At 41.6% G+C, this 20,693-nt stretch overlaps 1 protein-coding gene across 1 annotated transcript; it reads right to left on the bottom strand.

Moving 5' to 3' along the window:
• Positions 1–13,731: 13,731 nt before the first annotated feature.
• On the bottom strand, positions 13,732–15,839 carry LOC126064574 (protein FAM90A27P-like). The gene is made up of 3 exons (XM_049863781.1): positions 15,748–15,839; positions 15,195–15,303; positions 13,732–14,526 (listed from the first exon to the last, which is right to left on the bottom strand). Exons 1-3 carry the CDS (start codon positions 15,837–15,839, stop codon positions 13,732–13,734), a joined length of 996 nt encoding a protein of 331 aa, XP_049719738.1.
• Between the last annotated feature and the right edge of the window lie 4,854 nt (positions 15,840–20,693).

Below are 20,693 nucleotides of genomic sequence, written 5' to 3'. Positions count from 1 at the left end.
GAGTTTCCAATGAGTCGCTGGTGGGTTCCAACTGCTGACATTTGGAAAGCATCCAAGCTCTTAACAACTGCACCACCAGAGGTTCCATCCAACATTGTTGTTGTTGTTAGGTGCCGTCGAGTCAGTTCCGACTCATAGCGACCCTATGGACAACAGAACAAAACACTGCCCAGTCCTGAGCCATCCTTGCAATCGTTGTTAAGCTTGAGCTCATTGTTGCGGCCACTGTATCAATCCACCTCATTGAGGGTCTTCCACTTTTCCAGCGTTCCCCAAACCAAATGAAACCCTGTTTCCCCAAACCAAACGAAACCTTGTTGCCATCGAGTCGATTCTGAATTACAGAGACCCTATAGGACAGAGTAGAACTGCCCCACAGAGTTTCAAAGGATTGCCTGGCGGATTTGAACTGCCGACCTTTTGGTTAGCAGCCATAGCACTTAACCACTATGCGACCAGTGTTTCCTTGAAACCGATGTTTCCTTTACAAATTAGAGAGTAATTATTTCCTTACTGATGTGCAAAACCAACTCTGATATTTCAGAATTTATTACACATGAAGGTCTGTTTAGGGGCAAAATAGTCTAACCATTAGTCTCTGGTATTCAAGTGGACAAATACTATACGATCTCAACTATGTGAAATAAGCAAATAGACGTTGCCATTGTCGTTAGGCCCTGTCAAGTTAGTTCCAACTCATAGCCACCCTACATAACAGAATGGAAAAGTGCCCCATCCTGCACCATGCTCACAATTGCTGCATGCTTGAGTCCATTATGGCAGCCACTATGTCAATCCATCTCCTTGATTGTCTTTTTCCCTGACCTTCCACTTTACTGAGCATGATGTCCTTCTCCAGGGACTAGTCTCTCCTGATAATATGCCCAAACTATGTGAGACAAAGTCTCGCAATTCTTGCTCCTGGCTGTACTTCTTCCAAGAAAAATTTGGTCAAAGTTCTGTCTCTTCATGGTATATATTTGATACATTCAACACCATAATTCAAAGGCATCAGCTTTCTTTCAGTCTTCGCTATTCATTGTGCGGCCTTCCCGTGCATGTGAGGTGACTGAAGCACCATGGCTTGGGTCAAGTGCACTTTAGTCCTCAAAGTGATATCTTTGCTTTTTAACACTTTCAAGAGGTCATTTGCAACAGATTTGTCCAATGCACTGTGTTGTTTGATTTCTTGACTGCTGTTTCCATGGGCGTTGATTCTGAATCCAAGTTAAATGAAATGATTAACAGCTTCAATATTTTTTCTGTTTATCATGATGTTGCTCATTGGTCCAGTTGTGAGACTTTTTTTCTTTGTGTAGACGCATTGTTTTAGGCTGATTCTCTAGAGAAGCAAAGCCTGTAAAGCGTATAAATACATAGAGAGCGAGAGAGAAAGAGATTTATAACAAGGAAATGGCTCAGGTGGTTTTTAGAGGTTGTGAAGTCCCAAGTCCACAAGGCAGGAAAGAGGTTTCTCCTGACTCACACAACCGCAGGGGCTCACAAACCCAAGATCGGCAGTTGGAAAGCAAGACTGCTATAGGCTTCTCCTGACTCACAGAGTCTAAATCACTTAGCAGGCAGCTAATATTCTGTGCTTTTCCACCCAAATCAGGTAGAAGTCCTTTTTTTTTTTTAGTAACATAAGGTCAGGGTGCCTGCATGGAGAGCTGAAATTTTACCCTCTTCTTATAGCAATACAAAACAAGATGGAATAACTCAGGGCTAATAAAAGAACCAGGTATCCCCCTCCCTGTTGTTACTGAGGAAATCCATGAAGCTGAACCTCCACACCCATCCGGCAGCAGTGAATTTGAACATGGCACTGCAAAACAGGTGTAATAGGAATTCATGTCCACAGCCTCATTTCTTCTGTGTGTCACGGGTGATTGCTGGGCATCTGAGCATCCACCCCCACTTACTATCAACAAAGTGAAGCACGATGGAGCCAGGAAAGATGATTTCTTCTTCCTTCCCATTCCTTGGTATCAGGGTGGCACAGTGAGATTGAAGCACCAACTCACCCTGCAATAAGGATGCAGTGTGACTCAGCCTTCTACTTCACCACTCCCTGGGTTCAGGGGAACCCAGTGGGAAACTGACCTTGCACTCACACTTGGAGGCAACAAGATGGTATGACACAGTGCCCCATTTTCAACAGCAATCCACCAGCATTCCTTCTCATCTCAGGCTCCAAAGTATATCACAAACTTGCCCACTTTTCCCATCTCCACGGGACCTTTGATCTTCACCTTGACTCCTTCAGAAGGATCATCACCTGTCCTCTCTATTCACCATCCTCACTCTATACTGCCCACAGGCACTTCCTAGGACATAAATTTGTTCTTGTTTGAAGACTTGAGAACAAAATCAACTTCTGTTCAGAATGCATTTTCCTCCTCTTGGAAAGAGCTCAATCACACACATCTCTGCATGAAGAAATGCCTTCCATTAGATAGGACCTGTGTCTATCATTTTACAGATCTCTCCTGCATTCACGATTACAACAGCTGGATTGTTACTTATGCCATGCAAATCATCTGTAAGAATTTATTCACTTTAGTCTTTCATTATCAAACATTGTATTCTGCAATTTGCTTTTATTGCCCATACTAGAATGTAAATTACCTGAAGATAGAAACATTGTATCATTTCTACTTAAGCACCAGAAAAAAGTCATGGTCTGAAACATCAGAGACCCTCACCAAATACCTGTTAACTAATTGAACACTTGATGAGGAAGTTAATAACATACTTTAGATGAAATACAATATAAAAATAAACCACCAATTAAAAATTGTGGTATCCACTCATGGCACAAGATTGTGGGGAATTTTTCACACCTTGCTTGACAGCAGCATCTGTGACACTGGCGGAAGCACCTGTCTTCCAACCTATACTAGATACCTGATGCTTCTCCTACATGAATCATTTATCCCAAGGATGCCTAAACATTTCTGAGTCACAATCCCCTTTAGGATCAGATGATGTTATAGACATACACACATCATATATGTTGCAAGCTACTTGAAGTGCTTTAGGGGCCCTGGAAAGTCATACCTCAACCACCTTATTCTTTAATAGCTATCAAGGTTATCATACACACTATAGACAAGAAAGAAAAAGGAATTATTCTGAGAAGGGCTACAACTTATTATGCAGCTCTCCCTGGCCAGATTTCATGAAAGTTTACCTTAGAAAATGGAATCTACCCTTGCAAATATTTATTTCTTCAAGATTTTCTTTTTCAGGATCATTTCATCCAGAACAAACAAGGGGAATTTGTAGAAAATGTTTGCATAATAGATATCAAAGCTGCCGTACTTTGTGACTCAATATATGTGAGTTAGTGTACTCAACCCCAGCCGTTCTGCGGCATTCAGAAAATGAGACTCTTTCCCTGTCTGCAAAGATCTCCCGACTATTCATTCTCTCAGATACCTCCGTGTTCTTGAGGGGGAAAATACTCCCTGGAAAACAAGTCTGAATGTAGAAAATGACCCATTTTCTGACCCCGAATTCTGGTGTTGTTTCCACCATGATGCTCAAAATCCACCACGGCTCGCAGATGTGTTTCCTCTTAAAGATGAAACTTTCATTCCCTTTTAAGTTACGAGGACAATAACAGATGACATTTTAAGCATAAGAAACAAATGCATCATGAGTATTTCATCACAAAACATTTATATTTCCATGTTTCCATTCATCTTTCCAATGTATGTACACATTGAAAACTAATAAAAGAGACAACATCCATCAAAATATGTTCTAAGTCTTTCACCTACCATCTACATTTATTTTCTGATTGACCCCGATCTTTGTAATTATGTTTAGACATGCATAAAAATAGAAAGTGTTCAAGTCATCAACAATAACAGCAGGAACATTAAAAGAAAAATTGCCCATTATTACTCAACACAATGTTTCCTGTTCTTTAAGATATGTACCAACGTAAATACATTTTTCAAGAACTATTAGTGTCTACGTATCTGCAACTCCTGATCTGTTGAAGTGGTTTGCTTTGTTTTTGCTATTTGTTATCAAATATTACAGTCCTAATTTCTAAAAGCATTTTACCCTTCTGTATGTTTATGGTATGTGTTTATACTAATTAGGCATTGGACAGAGATATGATTTCTTATCTCAATTGCATGCTAAAAATTCTTTGTTGAGGGTTTTCCTACTATGAGTTTTTTTTATATTGCCTCAATGCTGGTGCCAGCTGATCCTGGCCTCCAGGGTGCCAGTTCAAGGCAGGTCAGGTGTGGCAAATCCTCACTACTTCTGAACCCTCTTTCCCTGTCCGTGCCACTCAGTCACATTCCTGAACATTGCCTTTAATGTTCAGAGCTCCTAGACTGTCATATATAATCAATACACCAGTTTTTTTGGATCTTGTTGTAAGAGGGACCACAGGAAGCATCTGATTACTCTAACATCTTGGTCCCGCCTCTCCCAGTATGAGTTGTCTAAGGTGGATTCCAGTTGAAGGCTTTTTAACTTTAGCTTTCAAATTAGTATCTCATCAATGTGACATCTTTAATGCTGACTTAGGGATGAGTGATCACTGTAGACGTTCAATCATGCACTACACTGGAAGTGTTTTGTACACATGGGATTCCTCTCATGTCCCAAACGTGTTGTTCCATGAGTAACGAGATTTGCACATTTATTTCATGGAATTTTCTCTGCATTATGAATTATCTGGTGCTCCCCAAGCAGCTTGCTACTCCTAGCAAAGCCTTTCCTGCCTTTTTGACTTTTTCAAGATTTATTCCTACTCTGAGTTTTCTTGAGTATTCCAGTGCTCAAAATCCAGGTGAAGATTCTTCCACAGTTATTACAGCAGTAGGATTTATCTCCATGTGAATTCTCTGGTAGATTAAAATGGAAAATTTCTGGTAAAAGCTCACCCCTTGTATCACAAAAATAGGATATCTACATCGTATGGGTTCTCTGGTCTGTATAAAGGTGAGAGCTGATGACAGATATAGTGTATCACCCCTGTGTGGCTTCTCTGTGTATATAAACTTGGCAGCTAAGTCTAAAGGCTTCTACACATTCGTTGTATTTATAAGTTCCTTTCCAGCATGACTTCTCACAAGTTCTTGAAGACTAGAACTTTTATTAAATGCTTTCCCACATGGCTGACATTTATATGGTTTCTCTCCAGTAGAAATGAATTCATGTTGTTGAAGGATTGAACAGTAACTATACGCCCTGCCACAATGATTACAAACATAGAGTTTCCTTCCTATGTGAGTTCTTACATGTTGTCCGAGATGAGAACTTTGAATAAATGCTTTCCCACATTGTTGACATTTATGGTGTCTCTCTATTGTGAAAGTGTTCATGTTGTTGAAATCTTGTATAGTTATTGAAGTATCTAACAAAGTGATTACTGACATAGGGTTTCTCTCCAGTGTGAGTTCTTTCATGTTGTCTAAGGTTACAATATTGTCTAATAGCTTTGATACATGGTTCACCTTTATATTATTTTATTCCCGTGTGAGTAATTTCCTATTCTATAATGTTAGAGCATTGTCTCAATACTTTCCCATAATGATGACATTTTTATTGCTTCTGGGTCAGTATGAATTAGCATATGTCACTTAATGATGAATGAAAACTGAAGGTATTCAACATTCATTGCAAATACATGGTTTCTCTCCTATGTGAGTTAAACCTATCGAAAAGGAGGGGAACAACCGCAGGCTGAGTTATCTGGGCAGATCCTAATTGTAAGAAATGCTGGGGTAGTGCAGGTGAGATGTGGGAGTGCTGTTTGGCTAAAGAGATGAGAGATGGAGACCTGAGTCAGGGGTTGAGATCAGATGAGACAACTAGCAGGTATGAAGAGATCCTTAAAAAAAAAAAAAAAGTTGGATTTGGATGGGCTTCTGGAAGGATGGCCCCAGCCAAAGAAATACAAGTTGAAAGAGTTTCTGTCTGCACTCAGGCTCTCTGGTCAGGAACAGGCCCTGGGACCCTGGGCTTTCTTCCCAGCCTCTCAAGATCAGTGGTGGTGACCCTGCACACATTGCAAAGTGACCTTGAATACACTCCCTCATCTTCATCTGTACTCCATCCTGGAGACACCTAGTGAGATACACCATAACCCATACCACGTTGGACCTTTCAGCCACAGCCTTTCCAAGTTCCACCTCCTGGCTGACTCTACCCCCCCCGACCTGTGATGTGTTCCCAGATGGGAATAATTGGATGTATCCAACAAAGGCCATAGACACAGGAACAGCTGCGTGACAAAGCCTTCCCCACCATCCTAATATCAAGTTGAAAGGAAGTACAGATCCTAGACAGCCAACTCAGTATAAATGCCATCACTGTCAGAAACTGGGTTTCTGATCTTTGATGCCAACCAAGAGGTGGACTCTCCTTTGGCCCCCTGGGACCTCAGACTTCTGGCAACATCTAGGAAAATCAAGAACTGACATAGCTACTAGCAGAAGAAATCCAGTGGAAGAAGGGAGGTAAAGCGTGAATGGAGGGACCCAAACATTCATGTGAGATCAAGGTGGTAAAGCCGGATGTGGGTGAGGAAGGTGCAAGGTCCTCCCCACCAAAGTCGTAGCATCCACACTTCTTCCCAGACATGTAACATTGGACACAAGAGTACTGACAATCTGCCTTCCTCAGACTTTCTGAGACACAAGTTCCCAAGGTATCTGACTTTACGCCATCTACACAGATCTCACAGTTAGGCACTGAGCCACAGGGAAAAATGTATGGGAGTTGTGTGCATGATGAAGAGTCAAAGGGGAGATAAACACAGGTCACCTCGCAACTGAATCCCCACTACCCTCCCACCTTTGATCCCTCTCTGGGTGGGTAGAATCAGGACATATCCCACAAAAGTCACAGACTCAGGACCAGTTGAGTGACAAAGGCTTGCCCATCATCATAATGTCACTCCGAAGGGAACTGCAGAACCTAGCAAGCTGACTGAGTGACCCTGCCACAACTGTCATAATCTGGGTTCTGATCTGCATTGCTTTCTTCTCACTTGTACTAATTCCAGAGGCCTCAGTGAGAGGTGACTCCAGAGCTCAAAATACATGCAATGCAGCATGTTGATGGTAAACAAGCTGAGACGGATCCTTCCTGGATAGAGCACTCAGTTCTTAGCCACCTTCACCACATCTCAGGTGATCCAAAAAAATGTATACAGGTTTCTAGGTGTAATCAACTTGAGCCTGGGGGAAAGAAGCCTGCCAGGGCACCCATCCCAGGCAACAGGTGGCCTGCACTTCTGCCCACTGGGACTTCAGACTATTCTGGCAATGTCTAGGGAAATTAGGAATCCAAATCAGCTACTAGAGAAGAAGTAAGTCAATGGAAGAAGGGAGGTAAAGCATGAATGAACGGGCCAAAATAATCAAGTGTTACCAAGGTGGGAAAGCTTTATGTGGGTAGGGATAGGGCCAGGTACTGACCAACAAGGTCTTAGTGTCTAGACTTCTTCCCAGACATGTAACACTGGGCACAAGAGTGCTGATATTTCTACCACCCTCACACTATCGAGGACACAAGTTTTCAAGGCACCTGACAGTACAGAGTCTACTGGGATCTCACACATAGTCACCGTGTGATGGGGAGATGTGGATGGGACTTGGGTGTACACAGAAAAGTTAAAGGGAAAATGAACTAATACTTGGTTAAATATTCAGAGACCATTCAGAGAGGACAGCAGGGTAGGGTGGTGGGTGATTGTGTGTTGTGAGACTGAAGAAATGAGAAGATGGAGTCTGAGTAAAAGACGCAGGGGAGGGAACTGGCAAGTAAGTTCCGATTCCTAAATTGAGTTAGCCTGCATGTGTTTCCTGAAGTAAGTGTCCAGCCCAAGGAACAGGGGCTGAAGGGCCTCCTATCTTAGCTCAGCCTCTCTCTGGCCAGGATCAGGACATGGAGTCTTGCCCTTTCATCCTGGACACACAGAAATCACGGTGGAGACCCTGGGCACATCACAAAAGGAACTCCATGCCACATTCTCTACGTTCATTTTGAATCCAACCCCAGAGACCATCTAAAAAGGTGTCCTTCTAGTTTCTGCCCATTTGGGACTTATTTAGACACAGCCCTTCCCGGTTCCACCTCCAAACTCTGCAGCCACCCCCCAAATCGTGACTCTTACTTCTGATAGGTGAAAAAGGACAATGTCCCAAACAGGACAGAATGACTGAAGCACTTGAGATTAATTTCCACCATGCTCATACCACGTGCAAGGAGCTACACAGTTTAGCAAACTGACAGTGGTCCCTGGGCTCCCAGTTGTAATCCAAGTTTCCTCCTTTATTGCTTTAACACTGTGTGCTGAATTCCAGAGATCTATGTGAGATACTATGATAAAATTTTAAAGACCAACGACTTCCTCATTGCACATACCTTTTTCACCAACATAAATGGCATCTATACATGGGGACCTCACCAGATGGAGTGAAAAGGAGTGAAATCGACTACAATATCTGTTGGAAATGATGATGGAAAAGTTCAGTATCATCAGCCAGAAGAAGGCCAGGGGCCAACTGTGGAACAGACCATCAAGTGCTCATAAGCAAGTTCAAGTTGAAACTGAGAAAATTAGAACAAGCCCATAAGAGCCAAAATGCACTATTGAGTATATCCTACCTGAATTTAGAGATCATTTCAAGAATAGATTTGATGCATTGAAGACTAATGACCGAAGACCAGACAAGTTGTGGAATGACATCAAAGACATCCTAAATGAACAAAGAAAGAGGCCATTAAATAGACAAGAGAGAAAGAAAAGACCAAAATGGATGTCACAAGAGACTCTGAAACTTGCTCTTCAACATCGAACAGCTACAACAAAAGGAAAAAAATGATAAAGGAAAAGAACTGAACAGAAGATTTCAAAGGGAGGCTGGAGAAAACAAAGTAAAGTACTATACTGAAATGTGCAAAGAGCTGGAGATATAAAACCAAAAGGGGAGAACACACTCGGCATTTCTAAAGCTGAAAGAACTGAAGAAAAAATTCAAGCCTCAAGTTCCAACAGTAAGGAATTCTATAGGGAATTTATTAAATGAAACAGAAAGAACCAAAAGAAGATAGAAGGAATACACAGAGTCATTATACCAAAAAGAATTGGTCTATGTTCAACCACTTCCAGAGGTTCATATGATCAGGAACCCATGATATAGAAGGAAGAAGTCCAAGCTACACTGAAGACATTGGTGAAAAACAAGGCCCCAGGAGTTGACAGAATATCAATTGAAATATTTCAACAAATAGATGCAGCGTTGGAAGTGCTGGTTCCTCTACGCCAAGAAATTTGGAGGACAGCTACCTGGTCAGCTGGCTGGAAGAGATCCATATTTATGCCTATTCCCAAGAAAAGTGATCTAACAGAATGCACAAATTAATGAAAATTATCATTAATATCACATGCAAGAAAAATTTTGCTGAAAATTATTTCAAAGTAGCTGCAGCCATGTATCAACAGATAACTGCAAGAAACTCAGGCCAGATTCAGAAAAGGACATGAACCCAGGGGTATCATTGCTGGTGTCAGATGGATCCTGGCTGAAAGCAGACAATGCCAGAAGGATGTTTACTTGTGTTTTCTTGACTATGCAAAGGCATTTGACTGTGTGAATCATAACAAATAATGGAGAGCATTGCAAAGAATGGGAATTCCAGAACACTTAATTGGGCTCATGAGGAACCTCTACATACATCAAGAGGCAGTTGTTCTGACAGAACAAGGTTATACTGAACGGTATAAAGTCAGGATAGGTGTGCATCAGGGTTGTATACTTTCACCTTACCTGTTCAATCTGTATGCTGAGCAGATAATCAGAGAAACCCGACTACATGAAGAAGAAAAGGGCATCAGAATTGGAGGAAGACTCATTAACAACCTGCATTATGTGGATGACAAAACCTTGCCTGCTGAAAGTGAAAAGGAGTTGAAACACTTACTGATGAAGACCGAAGGCCACAGCCTTCCGTATGGATTACACCTCGACTCAAGAAAGCAAAAATTCACACAACAGTATCAATAAGCCACATTATAATAAAGGGAAGAAAGATTGCAGCTGTCAAGAATTTCATTATACTTGGACCCACAATCAACACCCATGGAGGCAGCAGTCAAAAAATCAAAAGATACATTGCATTCGGCAAATCTGCTGAAAGAACCTCTTTACAGTGTTGAAAACCAAAGACATCACCTTGAAGCCTAAGGTGCACCTGAATTAACTCTTTTGAATTGTGGTTTTGGCAAAGAATATTGAATACACCATGGACTGCCAAAAGAATAACCAAATCTGTCTTGGAACAAGTACAACCAGAATGTTCCTTAGAAGCAAGCATGGCGAGACTGCTTCTTACATACTTTGGACATGTTGTCAGGAGGGATCAGTCTCAGGAGAAGGACATCATGCTTCGTACAGTACAGGGTCAGCAGAAAAGAGAGAGGCCCTCAACGAGATGGATTGTCACAATGGCTGCAACAATGGGCTCAATCATAACAACGATTGTGAGGATAGTGCAAGACTGGGCAGTGTTTCATTCTGTGGTACCATAGCGTCGCTATGAGTTGGAACTGACTCAAGGGCACCTGACAACAACAAGAACATGCGAGAGGTGGAGCCTTGGTGGGGCTTACAGATTATCTGGTTCTTTGCAAACACCCTGATCCCATTCTGGGCTTCTTCCCAGGTCCACCTCCCAGTAATGGCAGCCAGAGGTGGATGTAGGGGCGCCAAGGATACACATAAAGTTAAATCTCTCAGCACTATTTTCCCAATTGTGTATGAAATCTCAGTATCCAATGCTCTGCAGGTCATCAGAAATTATGAGGTTATTGTTGTCTGTGTCAACATCTAAGGTCATATCCACTTGGAACTTCAACATCCTTTTGTCCATACGTAGAATAGGTCCCAGCTGAGGATCCAGTTCCTTGATACTAGAAATCACCTCATGCAGGTGGAAATCCTATCTGACGACTTTCTTCTTAGTAACCTCAGGGAAGAAAGGACACAATAAACCTTCCCACGAGGCTGCACTGCAGTGTATGAAAGGAGTAAAGCAGCAGGCATATCCACATTTCAGCTACATGGGGATTTGACGATAACCCCTGTATATAGGACATCTGCTTGCTTTTTACATTCTTCAGCCATGGACACTTTCTCTCTATCAGCAGTTTCTTCTCTGGCCTCCGGTATCTTCTACCAACAGTCAGTTCTGAAATGATGTCCACAGAATTGGAGCTTTTATAAGGAGAGTTCTTCCTCTCACCTACCGACATACTGACTCTCTTTAACTCAATCAGACTTGATTAAGTTCTGGCATAAATGAGATTTTTATTGATACAATAGAGAGCTCACCACAACCAAAGTAGATAATTTTATCTTGAGAGTGATTTATTTTAAATATGAAAAATTTGCTATAGTATCTTCTAGACAAGATCCTGAATATTAAGTCTGTTCACCTGGATTGAGAACTGAAACATTTAAAATAAAATATTTGGTATCAGTTGTAATCCTTAAGAATGGAGCTACTTTGAAATACTTCTTGTTCACAAAAGTAAAACCTCAGCTCTGGGAAAAGGAATTAAAACCACATCAGAAGCTTTTTTAGAAATCACATTCATCACACCACAGTCATTTCTGAAAGGACATTTTCTCCAGATTGTAAAGATCCTCTCTTAAAAGCATAGTAAAAATCTCCAAAACCGTTCCCCAATGCTCCAGGTCAGGACAGTCAAGGTCCGGGATTTTTGTTGACTCAACAAGCACGACCACCAGATTAACAACAGCATATCTATTTCGAGCCCTGGTGGCACAGTGGATGAGAGCTTAGCTGCCAATATTCAGAGAGAGAGAGAGATCAAGGCCTGGTTAAGCAGGGTTCAGCACTTGGCTGCTAACAGAGATCGGAGGTCCAACCATGTGGAAATCAGCTTCCAAAAAGATCGCAGCCTTGGAAATCCTAAGGGACAGCTCTATTCTGTCGTATAGAGTCACATGCAAATCAAAACTAACTCTTCAGCAGCAGGTTTCGGTATTTTTGTTTACGTATGTATGAAAATGTGCACATGGATATGTGTACACAAAATGTTTATCTTATCATCTCAGTAAATGTTATTTATTTTACAACCAGTTTACAATGGTCTTCCATCACGGATTTACATCACACAGGAAAATCACATCAGATGACAAAATGGTAGACTATCACACAATACTGGAAATCACAGCCTAGCCATGTTGACACACTGTAGGGGGACACAAGTCAATCCGTAACAAAGAACTTTGACTGTATTTTTTAATGGGGTTGTTTGTATATTTGTGGTTAAGTTGCAAAACTTGTTTTCTTTCTTTTTTAAATTTGGATTTTGAACCCTTATTAGATATGGCTCCTGATTCTTTTCTCCCAATCTGTACATTGTCTCTTCACTTTCTTGATATCTCCACATCTTTCTTATGCACCTTATCAGTCAACTAGTAGGTAGCTATGCTAAAGGAATGAGGCCCCGGAGAAATAAGAAAACACTCTAGAAACAGGTGCTGCATATGGAGGGAGAAGCAAGTTATTTGCGATTCCTAAGGAAATCAAACTCCCTAAAAGGCCAGCCTCTTTCTCTTGATCAGGGTGGAAAATGTAGATAGCAAAACCCTTAAGAATTAGCTTTGCCCACTATAACCCAGTGCTTCTCACACTCTGGTGAACATTTCATTCGTCTGCAGAATCTTTAACAATCCCCATGCCCAAGCCTCACGCAACACACAGTGAACTTCTATTTCTGGGCTGAGCACCCATGTAAATTAAAATTCACCAAGTGACTCATATGAGACAAATCAGTCCACAAGAAGTGCTTTTCACAACTCAATATGCACATGAATCTATTGAGAATATTGCTACTTTGATGCAGTAGGGTGGGGTTGCATCTGAAAGTCTGCATTTCTGGCAAATTCTAGGTCCAAGAATAAACTGTGGGTATGGAAGTTTAGTTTACTCTCAAGTTAATCAAATGAATAAATATTATATGGAACTTTGGTGTTTAGATTATGTGCAAATAAAAATGCTGAGATAAAATGTCATATTAGTAAATTTTATTAATATTGAAGAAAATTTACGGTACAGCTTTACAGTAAAGGTTAAGAGCAAAAGATCAATAGAGTGTTCCCAATAACGGTTTCCACTTAAACATTCCCACAGACTCAGTACAGGGCACTGCTTAAATGAGACAGACCCCAATGAAGGGCTCTTTAAGTCTTTCCAAAATCTAGTCACTTTCACACCAAATACACTTAATTGCATAGCTTCCAGTGACATTATACTGGAATATTTACTCCCATATAACTTAGTTTCTTACAAAATAACTAAATTACAGAAACTATTATAGGCCTGTTCCATAGGGTTTCTTTTATATACAACTTAATATACAAAATTAAAATAGGCAGTCTCAGCATGTCTGTCTTTCGATATTACCTAAGATTCCACCATTGCACTCACACCACATCTGAGGATGTCATTCAACAAATACACCCTGCTCCCTGCATCTTTTTCCTCTTGGGTCATTTAGTCACAACCAATTCATGTGAGGCTTCAGGCTGAGGGTTCCAACCATAGATGTCTCACTCCCAGTCACTCTCCTTAAAAGGAGACCAGAAGCCTCAGTAGAATCCGGGAACTGTGTCTCTCCCACTTCTCAAGAACACAAGGGCTCTCAACAAGAAGAGTAGACTACTCAGGAGGGAGAGAGGTGGGAGATGTTCTGAACCTGGAGCTCCACTGTCCATTGTTCAGTCTTGTGAAGACGATTCTGAGAGGCTGTCGTCGAACATGGTTAGAAAGTGCAGGTGGAATGATAGGGCTGGTTTCAACAGTACTCAGTAGAGATGTGCTGTGTGGAGGCTGGCGGTCTATCATCCTGGTGACTTCGGGTGACCCTTTGGGTCCAAATTCAGTTGTATTGGAGAGAGGCTGGCCACTTCGCAATTTAGGTTTCTGACTGTTCTGCTGCAGGATCTGGAGGGTCGTGAGTTTCGCTTTCTTTGCAGGATTCAAGCAATTCTGTTCAGGTGTCTGGGCAGATCTTTTTCCTAGTGCCTGGATGCTGAGTGGAGAGTCCTGGCCCCTTCTACCTCTGGCAGGCTGTGGACTGGATTTTGAGATCCTATCAGGACCCTCGGCTTGTGCCTGGGGGCTGAGGACATGGCCCAGGCCAAGGGTTTTTGAGGCCGGCTGGGAAACATAATAAGCACAGGCATCACATCTGTTGTCCGTTGTCTTGGCCATGACGGTAGAGTCCTCGCCAAAGTGTTTGATTGCTGGCTGAGAAGAGCCAGTGATATCCACTTCTTCTTCTTTAGTTTGTCCATGACATGAGCAGAAACTTAGATCATGATCTTGGATAGTATACCATGCAGGGAAGATGGATTTCCAGTCAGGTTTCCTTACAGGTGGCCAGTTTCTGAGAGCAGGGCCCAGGACATATCCCGTCTTGGTAGTGTGAAAGGGCATGGGCCTGCAAGGATGCTGTGAGAGAAAACACCACAGGATATATATTAGGATTTCCTCCAAGTCAAGAGGAAAAGAAAAATCAACCAAACATAAACGCATGGAAGTTATCAACTTCTCTCTAACAGTAGAAGAAATACAGGCAGTCTCTTTGTATATGAAGAGCTACCCAACCTCAGTTAGGCTCAGGGGAAATAAAGTACAACATCAGCTGGATATATTGTTCCCATCAGACTGAAAACTATCAACTTTTGTACTATCCTTTCTTGCTTAAAAATGTAGTGCAAGCCCTTTCCTACAGACTTCTATGGAGTGGACATGGCTAAAGGTGTTTTGAAGATGGATGGATGGCTCATGTGTTTTCAAGGGATATTTGGAAACATGTAACACAACTGAAAAGATGCATATTATCCCATGTGCGAGTCTACCTCTTGGAAGGCATCTGATTCACTCACTTACACCTATGCACAGAAATACTCCCACTAGCGTGGTTTCGGTAGGCATGCAAGAAATATTACAAAAACAAAGCAACAAAGGGAAAATGGCCATGGAAATGTATACAAAAAATTTGGAATCCTGTGGGCCAGAATAGAATTTTGAAGGCACTTGTCACAGAAGGGGAATTAGAGTGAAGAAAATCAAGCTTACAAAGAAGAAAAATAGAGTGGGGAACCCGGTTGACTCACCCTTAAGTAGTCACAAGATTCTGTCGATTCCTTCCAATTTTGCTGCTGTTTCTCTTTGGGTCTCTTGGGAAATTTCTGGAGTAGAGCTTTCCTCTCATGCTCTTCTTCCCTGATTGGAAAACAGAAAAAAAACTGTTAAGTGGACATGCCCCAACTTATTGTCCTAACCTAGGATTAGAATTCCAGGGGCCCAGTCCTATTCATGGTTTTGGGATGAGGCGGGTATTGAATCACCGTGATCTTTTCCAAGGCTGCCTATCCCTCACCTCAGATTCATCCTCCAAACTCATTCAGCCCCCTAGATTTTGTCCATTCTCTCCTTTCAGTTAGAGTCTGCTGTTTTGTCCCTACCATGTGCAAACTTCCAAGATATGCCCAAACCCCTCACCTTAGTGATTGTCCGGGACTAGAATTATCTCCTGAATGTGAAGAGCTGGAGCATATTGAGCTCTTGGATATTTCTCTGTCCTTCTCTAGAGATAGCTGGGCACACACCATAGAGATGAAAACACATCATCTACTTCAATACCCAAGGAGTTTCCGTGTTCCTCACCTTTGTCTTTGTTCCTTCTCTCTTTCCAACTTCTTAAAGGGCCAAAGGGTCTGAGGCTCCTGGGGCTTCTTTGGCTCCAGGTTCTCCTTCATCTTCTTTTCTGAGCCCAAGGCCTGGGGTACTGTGGCCCCACTCCAGCACTTTATGGGTCACCTCTTACTTCTTGTTGTGTGCCCAAAGGCTCCACAGTTCTTGCACTTCCTCTGTGGGTAGAGAAGGGTGCTTGGTGATTCTGCAAAAATAACAGGCAGCTTTCAAAGGTCAAGATAATATCAGATTTTAATAGTTAGGTCTTGTTTTGCTGAAGGGAACATCTGCACATGGCCCGATAAGTGTAAGGAATTTCAGGAGATTATGGTCCTGCTCGTGTCAGAGCATGGAACTGGGAGGAACAAATAGAGAGTGTAAGGATGAGGTTTTTGAGCCAGATTTCAAGAAACTGAAGAAACACTAGGCTGGAAAGGACACTAAATAGGGAGAAAGATAGCCCCTCAAAAACTATGTATGGGCTCATTAACCAGGTGAGAATGTCACAAACCAGACCAGCCTTGAATGAGAAAGAACAATGAGTTAAGAACATAGAAGGTTATATGTTCCAAACATCTCTCTAGAATCCATGCAGCCCTTCTGGTTCCTGGGAGGTCCAAGCCTCCACTTACCCTGGGATCCTCCTCTTCTGGTTGGGGAGCCCTCTGCGTCACTGGTCCTCTCCTTTGCCTCTTCATGGTCTGGGCTTTATGGGGTCTCTGGGGCTGATGCTATGTGTAATCAACGGCCGTCTGCCTCAGCTCCTTGAAGCTTCAGGCCAGTCTTCCTCAGAAATTGATTTTTGGTTTCCTGAGTCACAAGATAAGGAAAATATTTTATATAAATGGAGACGAAATTCCTCATGGACCTTCTTCTCCCAGTGGGCATGAAGGTGCCTCTCTGCTGACTAAGTCAAACCTAAATCATTTTCCTATGTTTGCAACATGATCTCAGTCTCTGCCATGATTATCTCCTCCCACAAAGGGAGCCTCCCTCAGACAAAACTCTTGACACATAATTAGTGAATTAGAATTTACACCATTGAATGCCTGATTCTAATTTTTATAGTTTAGCATAATCAACTGTATTAGGGAAAAAAAGCCAAAGTTTCCCCAGACTTACAAAAGGATAGAAGGCTATGGGAACACTATGTCTGTTCTTTGTCAAATGTATAGAAAAGTCTGGGGAAAAAATGTTCTCTTCTTAAAAGCTAAAATTTCCACCCTTTACATGAAGCAGTTGAGTCAATTCCAACTCATAGCGACCCAATAGGACAGAGTAGAACTGCCCCATAGGGTTACCAAGGAACAGCTGGTGGATGCCAACTGCCCACCTCGGGGTTAGCAGCCCAATGCTTAACTACTACAACACCAAGACTTCGCCTTTTACATGAGAGGAGGCAATTTCCAATGACAAATTAACACATAAATTATTGTCTCCCCTAGTAGATTGGGACCTTCACAATTGACGACCTGGACTGTTTGGCTTAGTGGTTTACATTCATCATCTCACTTTATAACTTGTTTCTAATAAATGTTCAAGGAATTTACATTAACTAAGAACGTACCATTGAATTATTTACTCTTTTAATTACTTTGGCAAAACTACCAGGACTCTATACCTGCTCATGCACTATCCCAGACAGGGCATTGGAATATCTTTAATTTGAAACTCAAATCTTAATGTAATAATTAGAATTAAGAATGATGCATTTTATCAGTCTTTAAAATGCTAAGGAATATTTACCTCAACACCAAGAGTCAAACTACTGTAGATTTTCACAAGTACTATTTCTCTGAGCATTGAAAAGAACTAAAATTAAAAAAAAGAAAAAAGACTAACCTGAAGCCCAGCTGTCTTTGGCTGTCTCTCAATGGATCCTCAATAAATGGTTACTGGGACGGCTCCGAGGTGCAGTTTCCAAGACTTCTGAGGAAAGGTCACCCTGAGGGTGTTTCAAAAACAGGGAGTAAGAGTCCTTCCCAAAGACTCTGGATGGCCTAGTTACCCAGGATACGAGGCCACAAACCTGGAGAGAAGACCAGACGCAACTGACCAAGAGTGACAGACTCTCAAGCTTTTAGGTTGTCTCAACGTCATGTGATTCGTAAGCTCTTTAATCCAATCAATCAAATCCAATCACATTCAATGAATCCAACATAACCCAAACTCACTTGATCTAATTAAATCTTGAGGTGGGATCCCTTGAAATGTAACTCACTCAATCTAATGCAATCAGTCAATAATTCAGTTTGACTTAATCCAATCACTTTTACCTGATCTACTTAACTCAATACAATTAATTACCATGACCTAATCATCTAATTTGTTATTTTGTTGTTTAAGATTTCCAGTGTAAAAAAAAAAAAACCAAAAACCTGGAAACCGAAGCAGCTACTAGCTAGAGAAGGAATCCAAAGGAAGAAGGGAGGGAAAGTGTGAAAGGAAGTGCCCAGATATTCATTTGGGACCAAGATGGTAGAGCTGGATGTTCATGGGGACAGTGTCAGGTCTTGGCCACCAAGGTCATAGGGTCCAGGCTTCTTCCCAGACAAGTAACACTGGGCACAAAAGTACTGACCATCTGCCCTCCTCAGACCTTCAAGGACACAAGTTCTCAAGGCACGTGACCCTACACAGTCCATTCAGACCTCATGGATAGGCACCTGGCCACAGCAGGATATGCACATGAGTTGATACATGATAAGTATTCAAAGAGGAGATGGATTCAGGCTGAGCTGGAAGGGCAGAGGCCTTTGAGAGGGGACAGTGGGGTAGGGTGGGCAGGTTCTTGGGCTTTGCCAGGCTGAAGAGACAAGAAGATGGAGTCCAAGTTCAAGAGAGTTCAAATCCACCAGCTGCTCTTTGGAAACCTATGAGGCAGTTATCCAATATCCTATAGGGTCACTATGAGTCGGAACTGACTCCACTCCAATGGCTTTGATTGTTTTCTTTACTTTTTTCATTTGGTTTGGTTTGGTTTGGTTTTTTAATCCAGAGGTAATGGCTGAGTTCCAGTCTCAAGGGATCTAAAAATATCTTTAGATCCAACCCCCCATGTAATGTAAACCATTCACTCTAAGGCAATCAATCCAATCAAATTCAGTTTAAATTAATCCCATGACATTTACCTAATCTTGTTAATCTAATTCGATCACGGTAATCTAAGCATTTAATTTGTCAATTTGTTCTTTAAGATTTCCAGCTTAATATTAGCAGTTGTAGTTTTTATTAATAATTTTAAAAAAATCTTCCAAGCCCTGAACTCATGAAACTTTTACTCTAAATTTTCTAAAGCATGTCTATATTTTTCCAATTCTATACATATCCCTTGATACATTTCAGGTATATGTTTACAAATTATGAAAGACAGGCATATGATTACATTTGTTCTTGTCCAAGATTAACAACCAAAAAAACCAAACCCGTTGCCACCCAGTCCATTCCTACTCATAGCCAAAGTATACAACAGAATAGAACTGCCCCATAGAGTTTCCAAGGAGTGGCCGGTAGATTCCAACTGCTGACACTTGGATAACAGCCGAGTTATTAAAACTGCACCACCAGAGCACCTATCCAGCATTAAAAAAAAGTAGTTATTCCCTTACTGATGTGCAAAACCAACTCTGACATTTCAGAATTTACTATACGTGAAGCGCTGTTTAGGGGCAATATATTCTATCCATTAGTCTCTGGTTTTCAAATGGACAAACACTCTATGATCTCACTTATGTGAAATAAGCAAATACATGTTCCCATTGTGGTTAGGTGCTGTCAAGTCAGTTCCAACTCATAGTCGCCCCATATACAACAGAGTGGAGAAGTGCCCCATCCTGCAACATGCTCACAATTCTTGCATACTTGAGTCCATTGTGGCAAGCACTGTATCAATCCATTTCCTTGAATGTCTTTTCCCTGACCCTCCACTTTATCAAGCATCATGTCTTTTCCAGGCACTACTCCCTCCTGATGGTATGTCCAAACTATGTGAGACAAAGTCTTGAAATTCTTGCTTCTGGCTGTGCTTCTTCCAAGACAAATTTCTCGCAATTCTGTCAGTTCATGGTATATTTGATATTCAACACCAATTCAAAGGCATCAATTCTCCTTCCATCTTTCTTATTCATTCTGCAGCTTTCCCATGCATTTGAGATGATTGAAGCACCATGGCTTGGGTCAGGTGCACCTTAGTCCTCAAAGGGACATCTTTGTTTTTTAACACTTTCAAGAGGTCATTTACAGCAGATTTGTCCAATACAATGTATCACTTGAGTTCTTGTCTGCTGTTTCCATGGGGTCTGTAGTGGATGGCTCCCGTCTGTCCAGGAGGGTAACTGAATCCAACTTGATTCTGGATCCAAGTTAAATGAAATGCTTAAAAACTTCAATATTTTCTCTGTTTATCAGGATGTTGCTTATTGGTCTAGTTGAGAGGATTTCTGTTTTCTTTATGGTGAGGCGTTGTCTTAGGCTGGATTCCCTAGAGACACAAAACCAGGAAAACATAAAAATAGAGAGAGAGAGAGATTTTTAACAAGGAAATGGCTCACACGGTTGTTAGAGATTGTAATATCCCAAGTCCGTGAGGCAGGAAAGAGATTTCCTCTGACTCATGTAACACAAGGGGCTTGAGAACCCAAGATCGGCAGGCTGGAAAGCAGGGCTACTGTAGGCTTCTCCCGACTAACATAGGCTAAATCACTCAGCAGGTAGATAACCATCCATGCCTTTGCCACCTGAATTAGGTAGAAGTCTTTTTTTTTTTTGTCTTTAGTAACATACAGTCGGGGGCACCATGGGGAAGTTAAATTTTATCCTCTTCTTATAGCAATACAGAACAAAATGGAACAAGTCAGAGCTAATAAAAGCACCAGGTTTCTCCCATCTGTCATCACTAAGGAACCCCAAGAATTTGAACC

This window comes from Elephas maximus, chromosome 21 (genome assembly GCF_024166365.1).
Source record: "Elephas maximus indicus isolate mEleMax1 chromosome 21, mEleMax1 primary haplotype, whole genome shotgun sequence".
NCBI classification, from domain to species: domain Eukaryota; kingdom Metazoa; phylum Chordata; class Mammalia; order Proboscidea; family Elephantidae; genus Elephas; species Elephas maximus.
Note: the sequence above shows the minus strand (reverse complement) of the source record. Positions and strands in the feature narration are given on the sequence as shown.

Coding starts and splice junctions, on each gene's coding strand:
- LOC126064574 (XM_049863781.1), bottom strand. CDS start 15,839: ATGAAGGAGAACCTGGAGCCAAAGAAGCCCCAGGAGCCTCAGACCCTT. Junction 15,304..15,747: donor GAGAAGGAACAAAGACAAAG/GTGAGGAACACG, acceptor TTTTCCAATCAG/GGAAGAAGAGCATGAGAGGA. Junction 14,527..15,194: donor AATCTTGTGACTACTTAAGG/GTGAGTCAACCG, acceptor TTTCTCTCACAG/CATCCTTGCAGGCCCATGCC.